General features: G+C 42.5%; 1 protein-coding gene across 5 annotated transcripts; it reads right to left on the bottom strand.

Moving 5' to 3' along the window:
• Positions 1 to 1,348: 1,348 nt before the first annotated feature.
• Ift46 (intraflagellar transport 46) lies at positions 1,349 to 20,383 on the bottom strand. 5 transcript variants are annotated; one of them, XM_051197282.1, is made up of 13 exons: positions 20,263 to 20,383; positions 20,036 to 20,167; positions 19,336 to 19,432; positions 17,410 to 17,489; positions 13,050 to 13,183; positions 8,933 to 9,007; positions 8,682 to 8,775; positions 8,144 to 8,272; positions 6,149 to 6,270; positions 5,699 to 5,765; positions 2,815 to 2,875; positions 2,485 to 2,570; positions 1,349 to 1,778 (listed from the first exon to the last, which is right to left on the bottom strand). In XM_051197282.1, the coding sequence occupies exons 4-13, from the start codon at positions 17,452 to 17,454 to the stop codon at positions 1,683 to 1,685; spliced, it is 909 nt and encodes a 302-aa protein (XP_051053239.1). In that variant the 5' UTR covers positions 17,455 to 17,489; positions 19,336 to 19,432; positions 20,036 to 20,167; positions 20,263 to 20,383; the 3' UTR covers positions 1,349 to 1,682. The 5 variants fall into 5 exon arrangements, with proteins under 5 accessions (XP_051053239.1, XP_051053240.1, XP_051053242.1 ...); XM_051197283.1 differs by lacking the exon at positions 20,263 to 20,383 and adding an exon at positions 18,590 to 18,674 and having other exon boundaries at positions 20,036 to 20,256; XM_051197285.1 differs by lacking the exons at positions 20,036 to 20,167; positions 20,263 to 20,383 and adding exons at positions 18,590 to 18,674; positions 19,630 to 19,733.
• Positions 20,384 to 23,756: the final 3,373 nt, after the last annotated feature.

Here is a 23,756-nt window from a genome sequence, read left to right as displayed (position 1 = left end):
GAAAAAATTACGTGTATGTGTGTGTGTGTGTGTGTGTGTGTGTTATGTGTGCATTCATGCATTTATACATGTAGCTGCCATAAGTTTTGGTAGTTCTCTCCTGCCATGTGCATTCCAAGGACTGAACTCTGGTTGTCAGGCTATGTAGCAAACACCTTTACCTGCTGTGCCATCTTGCCAGCTTCTTCCCCATAATTTTGTAACCAATTTGTTGTGTTAAATATCCTTTGTTAAAAAACAGCTATAGTGGTTTCAGGTTCCCAAATGGACAGTAGCCAATACCACCCCAAAATAGTTCCTGAATCTATCCTCTACTTCTCCCTACTCAAGCAGCTTGTCTTCTAACCTGCCACAGCTAGGCTCCCGAAAGCCACATTCTCTGCCTGTGCTTCTCAACAACCAGTAGTAAGTTAGGCATCCCCACATCCTGCTCCTCAGCTTTCAATAGCTTGCAGAACTCAGAGAAATACCTTTCCCAGTTTCTCAAAAAAGATGTTAAAAGGATACAGGATAAAAGATGAACATCGGGCATGGTGGTTCAGGCCTGTAAACTTGGACCCAGGAGGCAAAGGGAAGAGGATAGAGTTCATGCTAGCCTGAGCTACATAGTGAACTATAGATCTCTCTGGGCTGTACAGAGACCCTGTCTAAAATAAATTAGTAAGATTATTTTAAAATTAAAAAAGAAATGTAAGATGTGTACCACTTTCTCAGAACCTCCCTGTTATGAAGGTCTCCACACCCTGACCTTTGAAGTTTCCATGGAGACAAAGGCATGGCTGAAACATGAACCACTATGCTGACATGTGTTTGGACAAAAATGGTCTGATCTAATGCTGTGGGTGGGAGTACGGGGGGAGTAGGGTCTAGAAATTCCTCAGTATTGCTTCCTTGCTAAGAAGGGGCAAGACCCCATCTAAATGAGGGTCTTGATCTATTAGCATCAGCCAAGCAGGCCAAAGGATTTGAGAATAAGCTGGGCTTGGTTGACTATGTCTGTAAGCCTCCCCTTTGGAAGGTAGAAGGGGAGGCAGGAAGATCAGGTCTTCACGACCAGCCTGCAGAGCCAGACCAAAGCCAAACTGGGCTACATGAGACCTTGTCTCATGCCCCCAACAAAAGAAACATGGAAGGATGTAAGACTGTAAGAGCAAATGTCCATGGCGTGCCTTGAGGAAGAAATTCAGTTTGAGGCCGGCTTGGAGAGAAAAGAGCAGGTGAAAGGGAAGCCGAGGTCAGAGATAGAAAGAACATGAGTCTAAAAGGCAGAGGCAAGCCTGACTTGAGGCCCCCAGCCCTATCCCAGTCACTCTGGAAATCACAACAGGGAGTAATGAGCCAGGAGCCATGGGTGGAAACCAAATATAAATTCTGTCATACCTGATGGAACATTTTGAGTGTAAAATCACTCCAGTTAACTAAAGAGTGTTTTGGAAGCTCCAACCCCAACCTGTGTCTGTGGCTCTCTGAAATCCATTCTTCCAACTCAAATGCCCACAGCAGTGGGGACACGTCCTTCCTTGGGAAAGGCAATGCACGGCAGGTGGAAGGAACCCAGTGGCAAATGTGTGTCCTGCTCTTGCAGACAGGCAGCAGCACCCGGCTGTGGAGCAGTCTGATGTTAAGCTGCCAACAAAGACCATGTCTTTATCTGACGTTGAAGCATACCCCTAGGAGGTGGCTCAGATGAAGGTCAGTGTCTCTGCATCCCCAGCCTGGGAGGCAGAGTTGGACGGAGGAGTGAATGCTTTCTTGCCTTCAGCGAGAGCTTTAAAATGCTGCCAGAAAGAGAAGACACAGTTTGGAATATACTAGTTGCTACATTCTAACAAGGATGACCACTTTAAATAATTATTTATTATATATAGTGTTCTGCGTGCATGTATGCTTGTATGTCAGAAGAGGGCACCAAATCTCATTATAGATGGTTGTGAGCCAATGTGGTTGCTAGGAATTGAACACAGGACCTCTGGAAGAACAGCCAGTGTCCTTAACCTCTGAGCCATCATCTCTCCAACCCGGATGACCACTTTAAAATCCCTTTATGCTAGACTGAGAAAAATGGTCCAGGCTTGTAATCCCAGCAGTTGGGAGGCTGAGGCAGGAGGATCAATGTGAGTTCAAAGCTAGCCTGGGCTATTATCATGATTTCGAGATCAGCGTTGGCCATAGTGAGACATATCCCCAAACATGTCCTAAGTCTACTTCCAAGCTAACACACTGGTTTCATCTTTGAAAGAGAGAGTAACGTACCCATCTTCAAAACAATCCCTTCTTCTATTTCCTTCCTGCCCACATTCATGGGCCCTGTGCTTCTGTGTGTAGCTCCTCACTAAGCTCCATCTAAAGCCCATCCTCTCTTACTTCTCCCATCTAGTCTCCTCTGCTGCTCACTTAATCATGGGAAGGGCACCGCGACCCCAAATGAGAACACAGTCACAGAAGGGCCCCAGACAGTGTTAGTAATCCTGCTGCTTGTCTCACCTGGGAGTTCTTGAATTCTGAGTAGAGGGAAAAGAGCAAGTGGAGGGACTGAATGCGGCTCTTGTAGAAAGGAATGTCCAGAATAGCTGTAAAAGAGAAGAGCTCACAGGGACAGAAGCAAACATGCTCTGGAACTGGGGGCACTTCTGTTTAGGATACGCTCCCCTCCCAAGTGGGACATGTTACTTTGGGGTTCAGTATTCAGCCCAAAAACCACCATAGAGAGCTGCCAACAGTCAAGACACTACTGTGCAGAGATCAGCAAGCCCTGCCAATGGCCTAGAACACAGCTACTAGAGACAGAGTTAGGAAGGATGAGGAAGAGCTTACCACAGATCATGTCAATGTAGTCAGCCAGGCTGCAATCGATTTCAACCGTGGGCAGACTCACCTGGAAGCAACATATGACAGGCCACAGTTAAAAGGCTCAAAAGGGCCTTGAAGCACAACACTCGAGAGACAGAACTCATGGGCAGATCACTATGACCAGGACAGCCTGGTCTAGATAGTAAGTTTCAGACCATCTGTGGCTACACTGTGAGAATGTCAAAAGCAAACAAACAAACAAAAGGGACAAGAAGCTGGACATTAGTGTGTAGGCCTTTAATCCCAGCACTTGGGAGGCAAAGGCAAGAGGATCCAGGACAGCCAAGGCTACACAATGGACTGTCTCAAAATAAACAAACAAACAAACAAATACTAAAAAAAAGGAGGACTAGGAAGAGGCTCAGCCATTAAGAACACACACTGCTCTTGCAGAGGATCCAACCAGTGGATAAAACATTTGCCTTGCAAACCTCATGGCTTGAGTTCAATCCCCAGAGGTGGAAGGAGAGACCAACTCCATGAAGTAGACTTTAACCTACATATATGTAGATTATGGCATATTTACATTCCCCCTACAATTATAATTAATATTGTGAAAATGGCTACACTAGTGGACATATTCTACAGATTCAATGCAATCCCCATCAAAATTCTGGTAACGTCCTTCACAGAATCAGAGAAGATATTTCTACCCTTCATATGGAAACAAAGACCATGGACCAAAGTAGTCCTAAACAAAAGAACACGGCTAGAGGTCTCACATTACCTTACCTCAAACTATACTAGAGAGCCACAGTAAGAAAACAGCACTGTAGTGCCACAAGACAAGACAATGGGACATAAGAGGACCTACAAAACTCATAGCCATGCCCCCCTAATTTCTGACAAAGCTGTAAGAGTGCACACTGGAAAAGAACCCTATGCGGTAACTAGTGCTAGCAGAACCAGATACCCACTTGTAAAATAGTGACATTAGATCCTTATTTCTTACCCCATACAAAAATGAACCTAAACTCATTTCCTTGAAAGTAAAATTACTTAGATTCTATCACACACCAGTCAGTGGCTATCATCAAGAAAACAAAAACAAACCCTGGCAATGATGTGGGAATAATGACCCTTACTCACTGCTGACGAGAATGGAAACTGGCGTAGCCACTTTAGCTATCAGTATGAGGGTTTCTCAAAAAACTAAAAATAGAGCCAGGTGGTGGTGGCACACACCCAGCACTCAGAAGGCAGACTCAAACGGATCTGAATTTGAGTCCACCCTGATCTACAGAGTGAGTTCCGGGATAGCCAGGGCTATACAGAGAAACCCTGTCTCAACACTAAAAAGAGAATGTCCATATATATGGTTCATCTCTCGCACTCCTGGGCCAAGGATGCCTACTACAGAGACACTCATCCATGATTATTGCTGCTTTATTATTCACAATAGCAAAGAGATGGATTCAGTGTAGCTGTCCATCAACACGTGGGTGGAAAATGAAAATGTTGTACCTATACACAATAGAATTTCATTTAGCCATAAAGAAATAAGAAATTAAATTTACAGGAAAATGGAAAGACAAATAACTTATGATCTCTCATATTCAGCCTCTCACTTTTAATTTTTGTATATATGTATTTATGTGAGAGTAAGTGTTAGAAGAGGCTAGGAAAAAAGAAAGAGGCCCTTGAAAAGGGAAAAATAAGAGTTTAAGGGAAAGTGGGAAGGGCCACAGAATACACATGACATGAAAGTGGAAGGGAGTTCACTGGAAGGACAGAATGACAAGAGAGAGGACTTGGGGAAAGGCTCAACTACAGGTAATTATGTATGAACAAGCCATAATGAAAGCTGATAGTTTGTATGCTAGTGAAAAAATTAAAACTCAAGTTGGTTTTGCTTGGGTGTGGTAGTTTATTCCTGTAATTCCAGCACTCAGGAGGCTGAAGTAAGAGGAGCACTATGGGTTAGAGGCCAAGTATACACAGTAAGAGCCTCTGAAACAAACAGCAGCAACAACAACAACAACAAACAGTTTCCTAGTTTTTTTTCTCTTGCTACAAAAATTAGAGTGCAGGGCAAAGAATGTAGCTTACTTGGTAAAGTACTTAGTTCAATCCCCAGGAAATAAGATAACTGTTAGACAGACAGTCAAGCAGACAGAAAATAGATGGAAGGATGAATAGATGAATGGATGGATTCATATGATTTAAACATCTTAGCAATTATGAATGAAACATCAGCTTCTTAGAGTAACAAAAATATCACCTCTAGAGAAAAGTGGCACCTAAAGTAATAATGTAGGTAGGGGATATTTATCAGAGGTGCCTGACTGATAGATAGAGTGTCCCAACAGCATTACTGCAATACATGGGAACTGGAAACTATCCAAATGCCATCACCATCAATTAAAGAACAGTATACAATTCATTTATGAAAATGGATAAACAAGGCATACAATTAACATGGATGAATCTCCCATCATGTAGAGAAGCAGAGGGTATGAAAGTATGTTTAGAGCGCTGATAATATGACTAGCTCAGTGGTAAAAGCACTTGCCTACCATGCATGAGGTCCTAAGTTAAATCTCCAGTGCAGAGGTGGAAAGGGAGAAGAATTGAGATTTGAAGGAAATACAAAAACAGGACAGTGGTCCCTTTGGAAAGGAAGAGCAAAGCAGAACCAGTTTTTGGAAGGCTAGCAGTATACCATTTACTAATCTAATGTGTTGGTTACATAAGTGTGTTCAGCTGGCAAAATGATCAAGCTTTAGAGTATGTATATATTTCTATCATGGGTTCCAGTTCCATTTAGAAGCCAGAGTGATAACACAGAAAAGAGAAAACACTGGGCCCTGGAAGGATACCACACTTACTCCTACTCCTTCCCACTCACCTTTCCCAGGAGCTCTTCAAACTCTGGGGACCACTCCTGCATCAGTGTGTCAATGTCAGGCATGGGCCTAAAAGTACAGAAGTCAATATAAAGAGGAAGCATTGACCAATGACATCAGCTATCTCTAAACCAGGTCCACAACTGGGCACAACAGGGTGTCAGGAGAACCAAATTTACCAGGGTGCAGGTTTGGAGTAACCAGCTAATTAGCGATGCAGAGAACTCTCATCTTTGCATCCGCAGTCTGTGCCAGCATCTGCCAACTTCCCTATTTCCAGATCAAATGAAGCACAGTGTAACTGTACATTTTCTAAGAACCTCAGGTTGATCCAATTTACCCTCTGGTTTTAGCCTTTCCTCAGGAGCAAAGGGTCACTATAAATTAGTGGTGAAGTCATATCTCTGCCATGTACGGTCATGCAGGAAGAGTACCTAGCAACTTCTCATTACCTGGTGTAGTGCACAGTAGCAGGGGGCTTAGAGCGGTGTAATTCAGAGATGCTCTCGATCCAGGTGTCAATGGCTTTGGGATTCTTTTCTGCATCTTCCAGGCTCTTTACTTTCATATGTTGCTAGAAAAATAAGGAGAATAATGATATAGATACATTGTGATGAAACCCATTATTTTATATAATAACTGTGTTGGTCATTTGGGGTTTGTGTGTATGTAGTGGTGTTTTATGTCATCATGACACAAGCTGAAGTCATCTGAGAAGAGGGAGCTGCAGGTGAGGAATTGCCTCCATTAATCTGGCCTGTGGGAAAGTTTGTGGGGCATTGATGATTTGATGTGGGAGATGTGCCCCTAAGCAAGTGATCTTGGGTGTATAAGAAAGAAGGCTGGGCTAGAGAGATGGCTCAGTGGTTAAGAACACCAGCTGATCTTCCAGAGATCCTGAGTTCAATTCCCAGCAACCACATGATGGCTCACAACCATTTGTATTAAGATCTGCTGCCCTCTTCTGTCTTGCAGGGATACATGCAGATAGACATCTGTATGTGATGTGTAACAAATCTTAAAAAAAGAAAGGAAGGAAGGAAGGAAGGAAGAAAGGAAGGAAGGAAGGAAGAAAGGAAAAAATGAAGAAAGGAAGAAAGGAAGGCTGAACAGGACAGGAAGAACAAGCCAGCAAGCAGCACTCTTCCATGGTTCTCTTCACTTCCTGCCTTAAGGTTCCTGCCTTTACTCCTCTCAGTGAATGGACTGTGACATGGGGTGGGTGAGCCAGATTAACCCTTTCCTTTCCAAGTTGTTTTTGGTCATAATGTTTATCACACCAATAGAAAGCATATTAGGACAGTAATTTAAAAATTAATTAGAAAAGAGCTATTTTCTGGGCCTAATGGCACATACATCTAATCCCAGCACTTGGGAGGTAGAGGTAGGTGGATTTTCGATGAATTCGAGGCCATCCTGCAGCCAGAGCTACATAGACAGATCCTATCTCAAAAAGCCAAAGAGAAGAAATAGTGCTGTTAGCTGAGCATAGCGATGTACACCTGTCAACTACAACCCCAGCACTTGGGAAGTAGAGGCAGAAGATCAGAAGTTTGAGGTTAGCCTGGGCTACCTGAGATTTTTGTCTCAAAAAGAAAACAAACAAACAAACAACAACAAAAACAACAACTGGTGGAGCCAAGGGGAGGATGCACAGTAAAAGGGAGGGTTGACCACAGCTACATCTGCTCAGATGGCTGGAAGTACAAGGGCCATCACAAGTGTAAGTTAGGATTTGGAGACACTTCAATTCTCATTCGTTGCTGGTAGGACTGCTACTAGTTCAGAAAACATTTTGGCATTTCTTCAAAATGGCAATGCAATCCTCCTCCTCCACATATATCCAAGAGAAATTATACATATGCCACACAAAGACTTGAATATTCTAGCTGCATAATTAACAAAAGTGGGAACAAATGATGGGCCTAATGAATTGTGGCTTATACATAAGAAGAATATTACTCAATCATAAAGAGGAATGAAGTGGTCACTAGAGTTTACAAAGAGAATGGTTGAAGGGCTTCTTTCTGATGAAACTCTGTAAGTTTAGCAATGACAAGCATATGACTCCAGGAATGTACTGAAAGTCAGTGAATTGTCTAATTTAGAATGGTGACCCCTGAGGCTGAGCTTCAGAGGCTCAAAGCACTGGCTGCTTTTATAGAGGACCCGGGTTCAATTCCCAGCACCCACATGGCAGCTCCAAGTATCTGAGGCACTGCATCCATGCAATGCACAGACATGCATGCAAGCAAAAGCCATACTCATAATCTTCAAATAAAAAGTGTGTGTGTGACTTTTATGGTATATAAACTATCTCAATTAAGCCATTACTAAAAACCTAGGCTGGCCTGAAGCCACACCCCCTTTTAGTATTAATGGACTATGCAGCCTCTGGCCTAATCCTGTGCTTCCCAGCTGAGCCCTGCTCTACACCAGCAGCTTACCGTGATGTTGTGCTGCTTGGAATTCTCTGTTAACCATAGTGACAGCACAGTAGGGTCCGACTGCTTTGTAGATGGTTCATCTAACACCAAGAGGCCAAGGTGGTCAGGCTTTCCATCCGGACGCGGCACCTGGTTCAGAGAAAGGTAAGCAGCACTGAGAGAAAATAGGGATTCACAGCAGAGCTATGGCTTCTGTTTCCCATAAACTGCTGGAAATTATTATTTATGGGAGTGAATTTCCAGTGGTTTGTGAACAGTAAAGAGCATACCCTTCTATTATACCAGACTATCTAGAATGAACCCACATGTATGGAGCATAAATATGGGGCTAAATTCATGGTTAATTAGGAGACAAACACACAATACTGTATCACATAACCCAGTGAATAGAATCTGAGGAGAGCACAAGATTAAGAAATCCAATGCAATGAAGACTATTAAGGCAGCCAATTCTCATCAGAGAGATTAGAAGAACTACTGGAATAAAGGAGTTGGAGCAAACCCCAGGAGAATCATTTTTAGGATGCACCATCTGTACCTTTAAAAATGCATCAATATCCCCAACAGCTGGGATAAAATCAGGAATGAAAGGTTTCAGTTTGTGGTCCAGATCGATCAGCTGAGGTGTGTACCTACAAGACACAGTTGAGGGAAAGTGGAAGCAGTCAGAAAATGTCTTTTGACTGGGCTAAAAAATATTGAAGGAGCTTAGTGTTGCTTTGAACTAGAGAGTGCAATGGCTTGGGCAAGGCAGGCATGGTAGAGTACAACAGATGCTTGCATACTTACCGGCTGATATACTCAAAGAGCTCCTTGATCTCAGCTGAGACTGGCAGATGCTCATAGTCTGCAGGATCATAGGCCCTGGGGAAGGAGACACAGGCAGGTCAAAGTGGCCCTCAAGGAGCACAGTGGCAGCCCATATGATATGCACCATAGAGATGTGACCTTGAACCCACCTTCTGCCTCTGCCTACTTCCCTTGTGGGCTTACAAAGAAACTTTGACATTGATTATAATTACCTCTCAATTACCTCTAACTAAAGGAAAAAGCTTCAGAAAACACACGTGACTTTTCTTTTTTATTTCATTATTAATTTTATTTATTTATTTGTTTGTTTGTTTGTTTATAGGTATGAGTTCTCTGTCTGCACACCAGAAAAGGGCATCAGATCCCATTATAAATGGTTGTGAGCCACCATGTGGTTGCTGGAGATTGAACTCAGGTCCTCTGGAAGAGCAGCCAGTGCTCTTAACTGCTGAGTCATCTCTCCAGCCCCACAATGTGCCTTTTAAAAATCTTTGAGTATGTGTGTGTGTGTGCGCACATGTGTGGTGAATGAATGTGATGATGCACATGTGTGTGCAGGTGCACAAGCTAGTGAATGCACACGGAGGTGAAAACTGGATATGATGTGCGAGTAAATAATGTGTATACAAAGGTCAAAGACAACTGGAAGGAGTTGTTCCTCTCCTTTCACCATATGGGTCCCAAGGAATGAACTCAAGTCTTTAGACTTTGTGCAGGTTAACTTTACCCTCTGAGTTATCTGACCCAACCCTTGGGCTTTTGAGATAGGGCCTTGTTGTATATTTAGCTCATGCTGGTCACAGGACTGTAATACTCTGGTTTCAGCCCCCTGAGTCTATACATTAAAAAATAAATAAATACACACACACACACTTAGTGCATGTTCACACACATGCATGCACACTGCAAAGGCCAGGAGAGGGCACTAGAGCCCCCGGAAATGGAGTTAACAGGTGGTTTTGAGCCAGCTGGCACAGGTGCTGGGAACTAAACTCAGGTCTTCTGGAAGAAAAGGAAGCATTCTTAACCACTTTTTTGTATAGTTTATTTTGTCTCAGAGGGTAAAAACTGTGACCAAGCCTGAAGATCTAAATTCAATCCCTGAAATCCATATGGTAGAAGGGGAGCCAACTCCCTTAAACTGTCCTCCAGATTCCATATACACACCCTCTCTCTCTCCCTCTCTCTCTCTCACACACACACACATACACATACACTCTCACACAACAACAACAATAATAATAATGGTAATAAAAATAAAACACTCAAGGGCCAGAAATGTAAATAATAAAAAAACTTTAACAAATGATGGTTCTTCCCTTTAATCCCAGCATTCAAGAGACTCAGGTATGAGGACTATACATTCTAGGCCAGCCTGAGCCACATAATGAAGTAACTTAAAATGCATATAGTAAGTTGTTTCTCTTGTGGCTTTCCACAGTTCTCCATGTCTTTCTGGTCTCTGGCGCAGCCTCCTTCCAGAGACAGTGTTTCCCACATACACAGAACAACACAGCATGAATACACTTTAAAACTCAACACCTTACTTAAAGCTGCTTAAGGACCATTTTATTAGGATTTGAGAGAAAAACAACAGGGCATTAGCTATGAATACTGGTAGCTGCCAGGAGGGAATGAAGAGGGAAAGAAAAGGTGATGTCATGAGTTAGGGCCCCCAAAAGCAGACATATTCAAAATGGAAGTCAGAAAGAGGTTGCATTGCGTGTGTGAGGGGGGATGGGGTAGGGGGGTGTCTTTAGACAACAAGTGAGAAAGCCCAGTACCTAGAAAGCAAGCCAGTACACCAGAGACACAGAAAGGAGGAAAAGGAAAAGCTATGCTTTCTCAGGTAAAGCTCAGAAAACTGGCAGGCTTAATGCTACACAGCAGAAGCTCTGCAAATGATAGGGTCTCACTATGTAGACCAGGCTGACCTCAAACTTGCATCAATCCTCCTGCCTGTCTTACAGGTCTGAGCCACTCTGCCTTTACTAGCATAGATAGTCATTGCATACTTCAAAATCTTTTTTTCGGTGTATGAGTGCTTATTCATTATGTATGGGCATCAGAGGAGGGCACTGGATCACCTGGAACTGGAGACACAGGTGCTGTGAGCCACCATGTGGGTGCTGAGATCTGAACCTGGGTCCTCTGCAAGAGTAACAAGTGCTCTTGACTTCTGAGCCATCTGTCTGTCCCCCCACAATACACTTTCTCCTTTGTTTATTTGTTTTTTGAGACAGGGTCTCTGTACATATCCCTGGCTCTCCTGGAATTCACTATGTAGACCACACCAGCCTTGAACTCAGAGATTCATCTGCCTCTGCCTCCTGAGTGCTAGGATAAAGGTGTGTGCCGCCACACTTGGCTGCAACAAACACTTTCAACAAGTAGACAAAATTTTGATTGGTTATTTCATCATTTAGTTCACTGGTAGTTTTATATAATTAACTATGTAATTAATTTTTGTTATACTTAATAGGTTTAAGATGAAGCCTTGCTGTTTCCAGGTTGGCTTTAAACTCCTGGATTCAAGAGATCCTCTTGGCTCAGTCTTCTAAGTAGCTGAGACTTTGGGTATGTGCCATTACACTTGGCTAGTAACTGTATTTTATATGTTTGCTTTGCAGTTCTGGGGATTGAACCTAGGGCCTCATGACCATTGAGCTATATCCCCAGTATAAATGGATGGTATTCAGAATACATGTTGATTATAACTTATAGGAGTGAATCATGACAGTGACAATGGGGCTGCAACAGAGTAATGTAGTGAGGTAGTCCTTCTGTAGCACTGACCACGCCCATTGCACTTTCCCGAAAATATGTTGGACACTGTTGTTGCTCCTGCTGGAGTTCAATCTCGCCTCAGATAATGGCCTGTTGGGCATAGAATTGCCCCCACCTTGACCACTGATTTGGACATGCAGTCCTATGTGCTTGCAGGAGACAAATATAGAAGACTGCTTGACCTTGCCAAGTCAGGGTAAGACAGCCATTCTATTTCCCTGCTGTTGTTGTGGTCTGTCAAGTTCTCTTGGCCTTAGCCAAATCTGGGTGTACCAACGTCGCTGTGAGACCTAGGGTGACTGTTCAGGTGGCTTGCTGTTTCTGTCCTTGCTGCACCGTTTGGAAGTTGTCCATCCGCATTTCCTGTCTACTCTAGTATTGTTATTTTCCTTCTCAGGTCTTGATGAGGTTGAAGATTAAACTATCACAACTATTATTCTCTCTTCCTAGTTAGATATATTAGGTACTAGACTTACATTTTCCAGCTTAGGACAACTCTATTGTAAACTCCATTATGCCCTCACCCTAGGACTAGATATGTAGGTCATTTTGTTCTCGATTTTCCTTTTCTTAGAGCACACTTGTTATTCACTGTTTTGTATATAGTTTTGTATTAAGCCTAAATCTTTTCTTTAGACTAAAAGGGGAATTGTAGTGAGGTAGTCCTTCTGTAGCACTGACCACGCCCATTGGGGGGTGGAGCGATGGGCGGAGGTGACCGAAGGAAGGAGGTCGGAGGGGGCCAGGAAGGCGCTCTCTTGCTGGCATGACTCGGACAGGAGAGGATCGGGTTGAATTTCCTGGTGTTCATCTGTCTAGGTTGTAAGTTATTTCTCCCTGAATAAACATCTATTCGGCCTATTTGTTTATCCTGATCCTTATTTACCGCAATAGAGTAAAATGGTTTTTGTTGTTTACTTAGCATCACCCAAGAACCCTGCTTCAATGTAAGGCCCCTGAAGCTCTTCTCTCCAGTCCAGGAAGGATCTCAGCCTAATGGAAGTGCTTATGTGCATGTAGTTTGCCCCACTAGACAGAAATGCTTTGGCTTTGTACTTCTTTCCCAAACTGGGAGCTCCTGGAAGGCAGAGGCCATGCTTTAGGTTAACCCAGTGATATTTGCTGAGCCCACAAATATTACCAATAGTTTAAGTGACATCACAGGCACAGATGAGGCAGTGGAGCCAGGAAGAAAACTCACAATGCTGGGCTCCTGAGATTTGAAAAAGTATAGGTTATCAAAAGATGCTGCAATCTATTCCCAAATAAGTCCTACTAACTGCCATCCTTGGCACAGGGTCCTTCCTACCCTTCCAGAGGCGCTCCATGCTCTTCATCATCATCATCGTCATCAGAATCAGTCTCAGATGAGTCATCATCATCATCATCATCATTTTCACTGAAGCCCCGCTGAGGTGTCAACTGTGAGGGCTTCTTCTTCTCCTGGGCAGGGCAGGCAAGGGAGAAACATTTATATAAAGAGAAATTTAATAATTTAATTCCTATGCCTGGCTCTGCACTGTTCTCATAATGCCCAGACCTCTGCCACCTAGTCACTACAAAGGTGGCATCATCCCTAGGGGCCTGAGAACCTTTCCCTGCTAAGCAGACTCACACTTTCTTCAACCATAGTTCTCTACTATAAACAGAGCACAATTCTACTCAGCTTATAGTTAGGAACCTATTACTTGCTCTCAGAAGTTTTGCATAAACTTTACCCAGAAGCTGCACTCCTTAAATTTAGGAAAAGGTGGTGGGGCTGGAGAGATGGCTCAGCAGTGAAAGAGTATCCAAATTCCATTCCCAGAAGCCATGTCAGGTGGTTCACAACTGCCTGGATTCCAAATTCCGGGGATCCTTCTGGATGTTGAGGGCACCTGCACTCATATTCACATACCCACACTCCCCTCCCCCACATGCCGGACCCACACACATTTATGCATAATTAAGGATAAAATAAATCATAGACAGTGGAAGAGAAAGCTCAGTGGCTAAGCGCATACACCACACTTGCAGAGGACCAGAATTTAGTTCCCAACACTTACAAAAGGCAGCTCACAACCTCCCTCCTATAATGCCAGTTCAAGGGGATATGATCTCTTCTGGCCTCCATGGGCACCTGTACTCACATATGCAGATACACAAACATAACTAAAAAAAGAATATACACTGGAAAGGGTAACAACTTGAGATTATTTGGGGAGTAGGAAAAGATGAAGCAGGGAAGACAAACTTTACAGGTTCATGGTACTCACAGAGAAACCCAGCATTTAATTTGTAAGAATGCTCACAGTAAGGGCTGGAAGCTATCACAAGAATAAAATAGATACTCAACCCTGAGCCTGGGTTCATACGTGCAGCTCTGGAGAGCAGTGATACCTCCTTTACAGAGTGTCTGGTTTGTCTGCAGTACCCCTCCCCTGTGACTTAAGTGCACTAACTATACACATTTCAGTTCAGGATGAGGGGCTCCTGTGGTCTTGGCATTATACCCTAAGTTTTTTGTTTTGTTTTGTTTTTTGTCCTTGTTGCTAGGGTTTTTTGTCTTGTTTTTTCAACACAGGGTTTCATACTGTAGTCCTGGCTGGCTGTCCTGGAACTCACTCTGTAGATCAGGCTGGCCTTGAACTCACAGAGATCCACCTGCCTCTGCCTCCTGTGCACTGGGATCAAAGGCGTGCACTACCACTGTCTGGCAACAGCCTACATTTTCAATTTCTGGCTCCATCCTACTCTCTTAAGTCCACAAGATAGGGTCTGGTGGTGTCTGCACTTGCAGAGAGAGTTGGGACAGGCTCCTTATCTTTGTCTCTGTGGCCTGTAGCCTGTAACGTGCCTTCCCGGACAGGTGGTCAATTGGCCTCCTTTAAAAGTAGTTTTTGGGGTCTGGAGAGTATTGTTAAAGACATGGCTTCAATTCCCAGCACCCACATGGCAGCTCACAATCATCTATACCAGTTTCAGGGGATGCAATGCCCTGGTCTAGCCTCCATGGGCACAAGGTACACACATGGTACACAGAAATATATGCAGGCTGGTGGGCATTTAATTTAATTTAATCCAGCACTTGGGAGGCAGAGAAGATCTCTGTGAGTTCATGGCCCTAATCTATAGAGCTAGCTCCAGGACAGCCAAGGCTACACAATGAAACCCTGCCTCAAAAAAAAAAAAAAAAAAAAAAAAAAAATACATGCAGGTAAAACACCTATATGGATAAAATAAAAATGAATAAACAAATAGTAAAAGTAGTTTTAAAATTATAGATGAGACTCAATTGGTAGAGTGTCTGTTAGCATGTAGGAAGCTCTTGGTTCAATCCCCTATACCACATAAACTAGACAGGTCTATACACCCAGCACTTGGGAAGGGAACAAAAAGATCAGACGTTCAAAGTCATCCTTGACTATATAACCAGTTTAGGGCCAGCCTGAGTTACATAAAATGTTTTCTCAAAATATAAAATGTACATGAAAGAGCTGTTCCTGAGGGCTAGCATGTATGAAGCCCTCTGTTCAATTCCCATTGCCACATAAATTGGAGTTAGAGATAGAAGAAGGAAGATTATGCATTCAAAGACAGCCTTAATGACAAGAGACCTTTGTCTCAAAATGCCACCCCCTCAGGAGGCAGAGGCAGAGGCAGGTGGATCTCTTTGAGCCTGGTCTATATAGAGTTAGTTCCAGGATAATCAGGGAAACACAAAGAAACCCTGTGTCAAAAAACCAAACAATAAATAAATAAAATAAATTATATATATATATATATATATATATATACACACATATATATATAAAAAGAGAGAGACTTATACTTTTATATCTATAATATTTCTAATAAATAAAACAATTTAGGATGTACTCAGTATACTTTATCAATATATTGGCATAATTGCTAAGAACTTATCCTTACATTTTATTTATTTATGGGAGGGTGTGCACATGTCACTGTGTATGTATAGAAGTCAGAGAACAACCTGCTGCAACTCTTCTTCTACCATGTGGGTTCAGAAGATCAAACTCAGGTCATCAGTACCTAGTGAATGGTACTGTCAGCTCAGAAGGCAGTTTTGGCAAAAGGCAACTTTTAAGAATATTGACTATCAGACTGGCATGGAGGTGCAAGCCTTTAATCCTAGCACTCAGGAGGCAAGGGAAGATGGAATGGACCTCTCTAAGTTCCAGGCCTGCCTGGTCCACATATCGAGTTCCAGGACAGTCAGGATTTTATAAAGACCTGTCTCAAGTGGTAGCACACACCTTTAGTTCCAGCACTTGGGAGGCAGAGGCAAGCAGATCTCTCTGAGTTCGAGGCCAGCCTGATTTACAAGGTGTGTTCCAGGACAGCAAGGGCTACACAGAGAAACTCTGAACAATGACAACAAAAAACAAAAAATTGACTGTCATTTTAGAAATTGTTCAAAAATAGATGGCTTCGTCTAATTACAGATGGATACTAATTGGAAAGATAAACCAGCCTTGACTACCATCCACTGCACGAAGCCTAAAAGAATATAGTGTGGCTCCACCAACTGTAGAGAACAACCTAGGAAAAGGGTTCACTTTTCTGGTTACTTCTTCAGAATCATGTTTTGAGAACTTCCTGACACAATGTCAGATGGCTCTCTAGACCACAAACACCTGGGAGACTCTTGTGTATAAGATGATAAAACAATGTACTAGCCATAGAGTGGGACCTTAAAAACCCACTCCCTAATGTTTTAACGTAGTCGGTCTGTATCACTTCAGGTTCTTGCATTACATAAATATTCCCAAAGTTTTTTTTTTTTTTCCTTTTTAATTCTATTTTATGTGTATAGGTATTTTGCTTACATGTATGTTTGTGTACAACATGAGAGTTTGGTGCCCATGGAGGCCAGAAGAGGTTGTTGCATTCTCCTGGAAATGGAATTACAGACAGCTGTGAGCAGCCATGCAGACGCTGTGTCCTCTGGAAAAGCGACATTGCTCTTAACTACTGAGCCATCTCTCCAGCCCATTTGTTTGTTTTATGGTGCAGGGGATTAAAGCCAGGGCTTTAGATCTGCTAGGCAAGTGCCAATCTCCAGTCACCAATGCCCCTGTTTAAAGGACAATAAAAATGTGGAGTTTGTTGTTTGAGACAAGGTTTCTCTGAGTAGCCTGGGTATCCTAGAACACTCTGTAGACCAGGCTGGTCTCAAACTCACAGAGATCTGCCTGCCTCAGCCTCCCAGTGCAGGGATTAAAGGTGTGTACCACTACCACCTGGCTGGAATCTGTATTTTTAAAAGCAAATATCCTAGTTGAATTTTATAATCTATATAGACTGAAATACTGTCCCATTTTAGATGAAACTCCTCACTAAAAGCCAGCTGTAGGGACTGGAAAGATGGCTCAGGTGTTAAGAGCACTGACTGCTCTTCCAGAGGATCTGGGTTCAATTCCCAGCACCCACATGGTGGTTCACACTTGTCTGTTACCCCAGTTCTAGTGTTTCTGACACCATCACACAGACATACACGAAGGCAAAACATCAATGAACAGGTCTTTTTAAAAAGGCAGCTGTAATGATAGTCTATGTGGGGATGGGCTCAAAAGTAAATGTGAAGCCACTAGAGGAGAATGCTCAGGAAATGTTACACCAACCACCCAGAGCCCAAATCCCTACAGAAGCCGTGGGCCATACCGCACCTTGTTGTTTTCCTCTTCGTACTCATCGCTGCTGTTATCCGCCATGGTCTTGTTAGGAAGACTGGCAGAAAGAGGAAGGCCTTACAAGAAAAGAATTTCATTAATTAATGTTTATGTGATTGCAAAACAAAAAACAAAATTAAGTTTACAATTTTTAAAAAATTTTCATTTTATTTATTCACTTTTCTTTTTCTCTATTCCTTTTTTTTTTTTTTTTTTTTAAGACAGGGTTTCTCTGTGTAGTTCTTTTTCTGGAACTCACTTTGTAGACCAGGCTGTCCTTAAACTCAGAGACCCACCCACCTCTGCATCCCAAGTATTACGATAAAAGACATGAGCCACCAGCCAGGTTTTGCTGGTACATGCCTTTGATCCCAGGACATGGGAAGCAGGGCAGGTGGATCTCTGTGAGTTCAAGACCAGCCTGGTCTACAAGAACTAGTTCCAAGACAGGCTCCAAAGCCACAGAGAAACCCTGTCTGGAAAAACAAAAAACAAACAAACAAAAAAAGACATGGGCCACCATGCAGACTAAATTTATAATATTTTATATACAAAGTTTATAGAAACATGAAGGGAGCCAATTAGATAACTCAGGTGGGGGGGAAAATCCCATTGTCCTTTAACCTTAAGACCTGAGTCCCATTCCCAAAAATCAGTGAAAAGAAAAAAAAAAAAAAAAACAAAATGACTTTTGAAAGTTGTCCTCTAGCCTACACATGTGAGCGCACATGATGTGTCTATGTGCACACACTCACAAATAAAAAACAAGCTGGGTATGATGGCATGTTTTAGCCCTAGGACCAGTGAGAGAGTGACAGGTGGATCTGTAAGCCCAAGGCCTGCCTGATCTACATAGTGAGTTCCAGGCCAGCCAGGGCTAGCTACATGGTGAGATCCTGTCTCAAAAATAAAATTCTAGTCATATCATAGTTCTGTCAACTCAAGACACTGTTATAAATATCCCTTTGCTTATGTATTTAGTTAGATGCTATATTAACTTATTACCTGAAATTATGACTAGAAACTGAACTGTCCAAGGGGTAAAGTGAGGTATGTGATGAGTAATGCATAAGAGTTCTGGGCTAACAGAAGGATCATTTGCATGAAGTGACTTACCCTCTCTGAGTATCAGTATTCTCTAAATAGGATCAGTTTCAGGATCAAGTGAAAAGCCTACCTGGAAAAGAGTGACCTAGAGCCTGGCAAATAGCAGCTAGTTGTAAATCTGAATTTGAATCAGGGCATAAGGGCAGTAAGAGAATCTGTAAAAATAATAGCATATCCCAAGATCAAAAATATAATTAGATGTAAGACTAACCAACATGAAAACATGTTAGATGAATTCTAAGTCAAATACATGCAAATGAACATTTTTTTGACTTATTAAATTACCTAGATGAAAATAAGTTCACAGTTGGCAAGAGCATAAATTTGTTCAAGTCACTGGGCATGGCAGCTTATAGTACTTGGGAGACTAAAGCAAGAAGGGTACCTCAAATTCAGGGCCAAACTGAGCTACATAGTGAACTCCAGGTTTGCCTAGGCTCCACTGACTAAAACCCTATTTTGAAATAAACATAAAAACAAAAAAACAGAAACAAACAAACGAACAAAAAACAAAAAACCTACTCATACACACAAAATTTTTTTAAAAAATAATTAAAACACAGCGAATCTGTGGCAGAATCTATACAGAGCAGTAACATGAAGCAAACAATGATAGGGGATGAGCTTGCACTCAAAGATTCTGTAATCTGATGCACTGATTTCTCCCTCAACGAGTGAGAAAACAAAGTCAAGTGCTTGACTCACATTGCTAACTCTTGCTGATACAACCTAAGAGCCTACTGTATACAAACATGAACCCAATCCGGGCTAGTGTTTTGAAAACCACCTCCCTTCTTATCTCTTTTCTTCTCTTACCTTGATGTCCTGGGGTTGGAGTGCTAATACTGGCAACCTCTTCTGAGTCGTTAATCTCTAGACGCTCATCATAAGTCTGGTTCTCAACAATTTTTGTCTAAACAAAAGGAGATAGGTTACTCCTACCATGGGCTATATACATTCAGGACTCCGCGTAGCGATGCATTCACCCCCAGCCCAATTTTCTCCAAAGGAAAGTTTCCTGACCCCAGAGCAAGCAGATAACTAGATTCAACCCTTATTTAGATAGCACTGGCTGAGCCGAGAGAACTGCAGAGGAAAACAACATCCAACCTGTTCCAGCAGCAAACCAAAAGCTACACGTAAAGATGCACTCAAGGGGAGTAGACTGCGATTGTCTCAGAGTTTGTCAGTTTCCGCACAGCTGTTGAGGCTTCTGGCGGGGTGAGGAGGGTTACAGGGACCGGACGGGACAGGACTATAAAGGTTCTAGAGTCTAGACTGAGTTCATTTAGCCTGTGAGTGACCTCTGGGCAGAGAAAGGAAAGATGTTCCTGAGGGAAGGCCGACTCCAGTCTCGGCCCCAAAGCATCATATCTACTACTTGCACACGTTTTGAAGACAGGATCCCATTGGTTTCTTGGAGAGCTAAGGATACAGGGTAGTTGGTTGGGCGCGGAGAGTGAAGAACGGCGATGGGGAGGGGAGAGGTCTCCTGGTGTGAGCACCAATTAATTACCTGTAGCCCCTCTGGATCCGTTTCCTCTATTTGGAAATAACCCCAGCCTAGGACTGGGGTCTCACGCTCAGGCCCGGCCACTTCAGGGATCCCTAAGTGTAGCAAACCTGTTGCCTAGCCGGTTGTCAGTCGCTAGGCAAAAAGATAAATAAAATAGAGCGAGAGCAAGGAGTAATAATCGCGAGACCTATTGCGCCACCCACTCAACCCCCGCCCCAACCCCTCACCGGTGATGGCGGAAGCAGGAACGCTGCGCTGGGATAGAGCGGCCCGGCATTCTAGGCGACCAATCAGCCGGCTTGTCTATGATTTCCCCAACTGAGTCAGTTGTGACATCTAGTGGCCAAATGTGGTAGGGCAATGTAGTGGATTTTCCTCCAATTGGAAACTGTCATCTCAAAGGCAAGGCTCATTTGGCATGCAGTTTCTCCCAGATAAGCCTAATTAGAATTTGGATACTCTTCAGGGAAAAGTCCAAGCATGTTTAAAAGTTCTTTTATAGCATCTCTATGATACGATAGCCTTTTCCCTCGCGGTGTTCTATGTCACATGAGCGTACTTTATTCTTCCTTTAGGGAGATTAGGATTTAACTCTTTCCTGTGTTTTTACTTGCTAAAGAAAACTATGAGCTGGGTAAAGTGGTGCACTTGAGATGTGGAGCCAGGAGGATTAGAAGAAGTTCCAGATCCGCTTTAAACTTGGTGAGCGGTCAGCCTGCAGTACTGAGGTCCTGTCTCAAAACAACAAAATACTGTGATTAAAAAAATAATAAAAATAAAAACACTTTATCTTGCTGAGCATTGGTAGAGTCCCAGCACTGGGGATGCAGAGGCAGGCCAATCTCTAAATAGATCCAGCCAGATCTTAAAAAAAAAAAAAAAAAAATGAGTTCCAGGACTACACACAGAAAGCCAGCCTTGAAATTCTCAACAAAAAAAAAAAAAGGGGGGGAGGGTCAGGAAGAGTAAGCAAGAAAACAATGTTCAGACTCCACATACCTGCAATTCCAACACAGGAGAGAGACTGAGACAGAAGGACCTCCAGGTTACGGTTAGCCTGGACCACACAGGGAAATCTTGTCTAAATAAATAAAAAGGAAATTTGGGGGAGGGGAGAGTGAGAAAAGAAGAAAGAAGACACACTTCTTTAAAAGAAAAAAAAAGATTGATACCTAAAAATTGCACAGATTTATGGGACAGTATTTCCATACATTGTACATTGCAGAATATCCAAATCATATCATTTCTAGATCCTTAACCATTTTCTTTTTCTTATTTGAGACAAGGACTCATGGTGCAACTCTGTCTGGCCTAGACTCACAACTCTACAGATGAGGCTGTCCTCAAACACATAGTGGTCCTATCTTTGCTTCTCCAGTGTCGCTGCTATGTATGTGTATCACCAACAGTTCTCATTTATTTTCTTTTTGTTTGTTTTTTTTATATAATTCATTTATTTTTATTTGTGCACTGGTTCTATGCCTGCATTTATGTTTGTGTGAGCATGACAGACAGGTCCCCTGGAACTGGAGGTGAAGCCAGTTGCCAGCTGCTATGGGGGTGTCCAGGATTGAACCAGGATCCTCTGGAAGAGCAGGAGGTGCTCTTAATTGCTCAGCCAACTTTCCAGCCCATTTGCTGGTTTTCAGGTTTTGTTTTTGTTTGTTTGTTTTGAGGCAAAGTTTCTCCTTGCAGCCCTGCTGTCCTGAAACTCACTCTGTAGACCAGGCTGGCCTGGAACTCAGACATCTGCCTGAATGCCTCCCAGTGCACCACCCCAAGTCAGTTCTCATTTCTTTGTGATTAAGAAAAAAATCAGGATCCTTCTAGCTTTTTCATAAAGATATACTAAATTATGTTGTGTTTTTTATAGTCAACTTTCCTGTGCAACAGAACAACAAATCATATTTTCTTCTTCTTCTTCTTCTTCTTCTTCTTCTTCTTCTTCTTCTTCTTCTTCTTCTTCTTCTTCTTCTTAAAAAAAGAAGTATTTCATTTGGGAGGCAGAGGTGAATCTCTGTGAGTTCGAGACCAGCCTGGTTTACAAGAGCTAGTTCCAAGACAGCCTGCAAAGCCTCCAAAGCCACAGAGAAACAATTGTCTCGAACCCCCTCCCCAAAAAAACCAAGTATTTGTTTTTTGTTTTTACTTTTACTTTCTATTTATGAGTGTTTTTCTAATTAAAAAAATTTACTTTTTAAAAATGTGCCACTTTCGTGTATGTATACATGGATGTTTATGTGCCACCTGCATGCCTGGTACCCTCAGAGTCAAGAAAAGGACATCAGATCTCTTGGAACTGGAAAGATTGTGAACTGCCATATGGTGCTGAGAATTGAATACCAGTCCTCTAGAAGAACAGCAAGTCTTCTTAAACTGCTGAGCCATCTCTCCAGCTTAGACTTTAAACTCTTTGATTCTCCTGCCTCCACCTTCCAAGTGCTGAGATCACAAGTGTGTGTCACCATGCCTGGCTTTATGTTAGACTAGGAGTGGCAGTCATGCTTTCAATCCCAGCACTCAGGAGGCAGAAGAAGGTAGGTGTCTGAGTTCAAGGCCAACTTGATTTAGAGTGAGTTCCAGGATAGCCAGGGCTACACAGAGAAAGCCTGTCCCAAAAAACATTTTTCCCCACAGAATGTTCCCCTGTATGTGTTATATTTTACTTTATCCATTCATTCAGTTAATGGACACACTTTGGGTCTAGCACACACTTCCTTGGCTGCTTCAGGTTAAAAATGAGATTGCCTGTAATCTTAACACTGAGAATGTGAAGGCAGGCAGATAGATTTCTGTGAGTTTGAGCCAGCCTCATCTACATAGTGAATTTTAGGTCACCAGGGTATACAAAGTAAGACTGTCTTTTAAAACAAACAAACAAACAAAAAAGCAAAATCAAAAACTGGGTTTAGTGAAATTGCAAATTTTTAATTTTTGTGACACATTATTGTCCATACTAATAAGTACATATTGTTGAGAAATTACTATGGCAGAAGGCTTAGTCTAATTTAAAGGCATGTGAGTCTAATTTATTTTATATTGTGTAATTTAACACATTCATGAAATAAGTGTTACCACTAGTTTATAATAACTGATACTTAGAGAGTAGTAACTTAACTAATCACTCAGTAAGTAATGAAAAGGGGTCAAACACAGGTCAGTCTGAGAGCTGTTCTGCTTTAACTCATTATGTTATAGGGTGGTTGGTGGAGCAAAATTGGTCTTCTACAAGAGCAATACAGGATCTTAACTGCCAAGCCATCTCTCAGAACCCTAACACAGAACAAAAAGCTCACTCTTTTGAAGTATGCAGTTCAGTACTGAAGAGATGGCTCTGAGTGAGAGTTCAACCCGGTCTACAAAGTGAGTTCCAGGACAGCCAGGGACGCACAGAGAAACCCTGTCTCAAAACAAAAACAACTTTACTATTATTGTTATATGTGTGTGCATGCTGTGTGTGTGAGAGAGGATGGAAGTGCAGGCACACTACCGCACATCTGTGGAGACCAGAGGACAACTTTCCAGAGTGAATTCTCATCCCACCACGCACATGGGTTACAGAGATGGCCCTTATATTGTTAGGCTTAACAATTGAGCCATCTTGCTGTCCCTAGATGCTATGCTATTATTGTTGTTGTTGTTATTATTATTATTTTGGTGGCGGTTGCCTCCCAATGTATAACAGATTGAGCTTTCACTCGATGCTGGCATTTAGGCTGTA

The sequence above is a fragment of the Phodopus roborovskii genome, unplaced genomic scaffold (assembly GCF_943737965.1).
Source record: "Phodopus roborovskii unplaced genomic scaffold, PHOROB, whole genome shotgun sequence".
Lineage (NCBI taxonomy): Eukaryota > Metazoa > Chordata > Mammalia > Rodentia > Cricetidae > Phodopus > Phodopus roborovskii.
The sequence above is the reverse complement of the archived record's forward strand: the minus strand, read 5'-3'. Positions and strand labels throughout refer to the sequence as shown.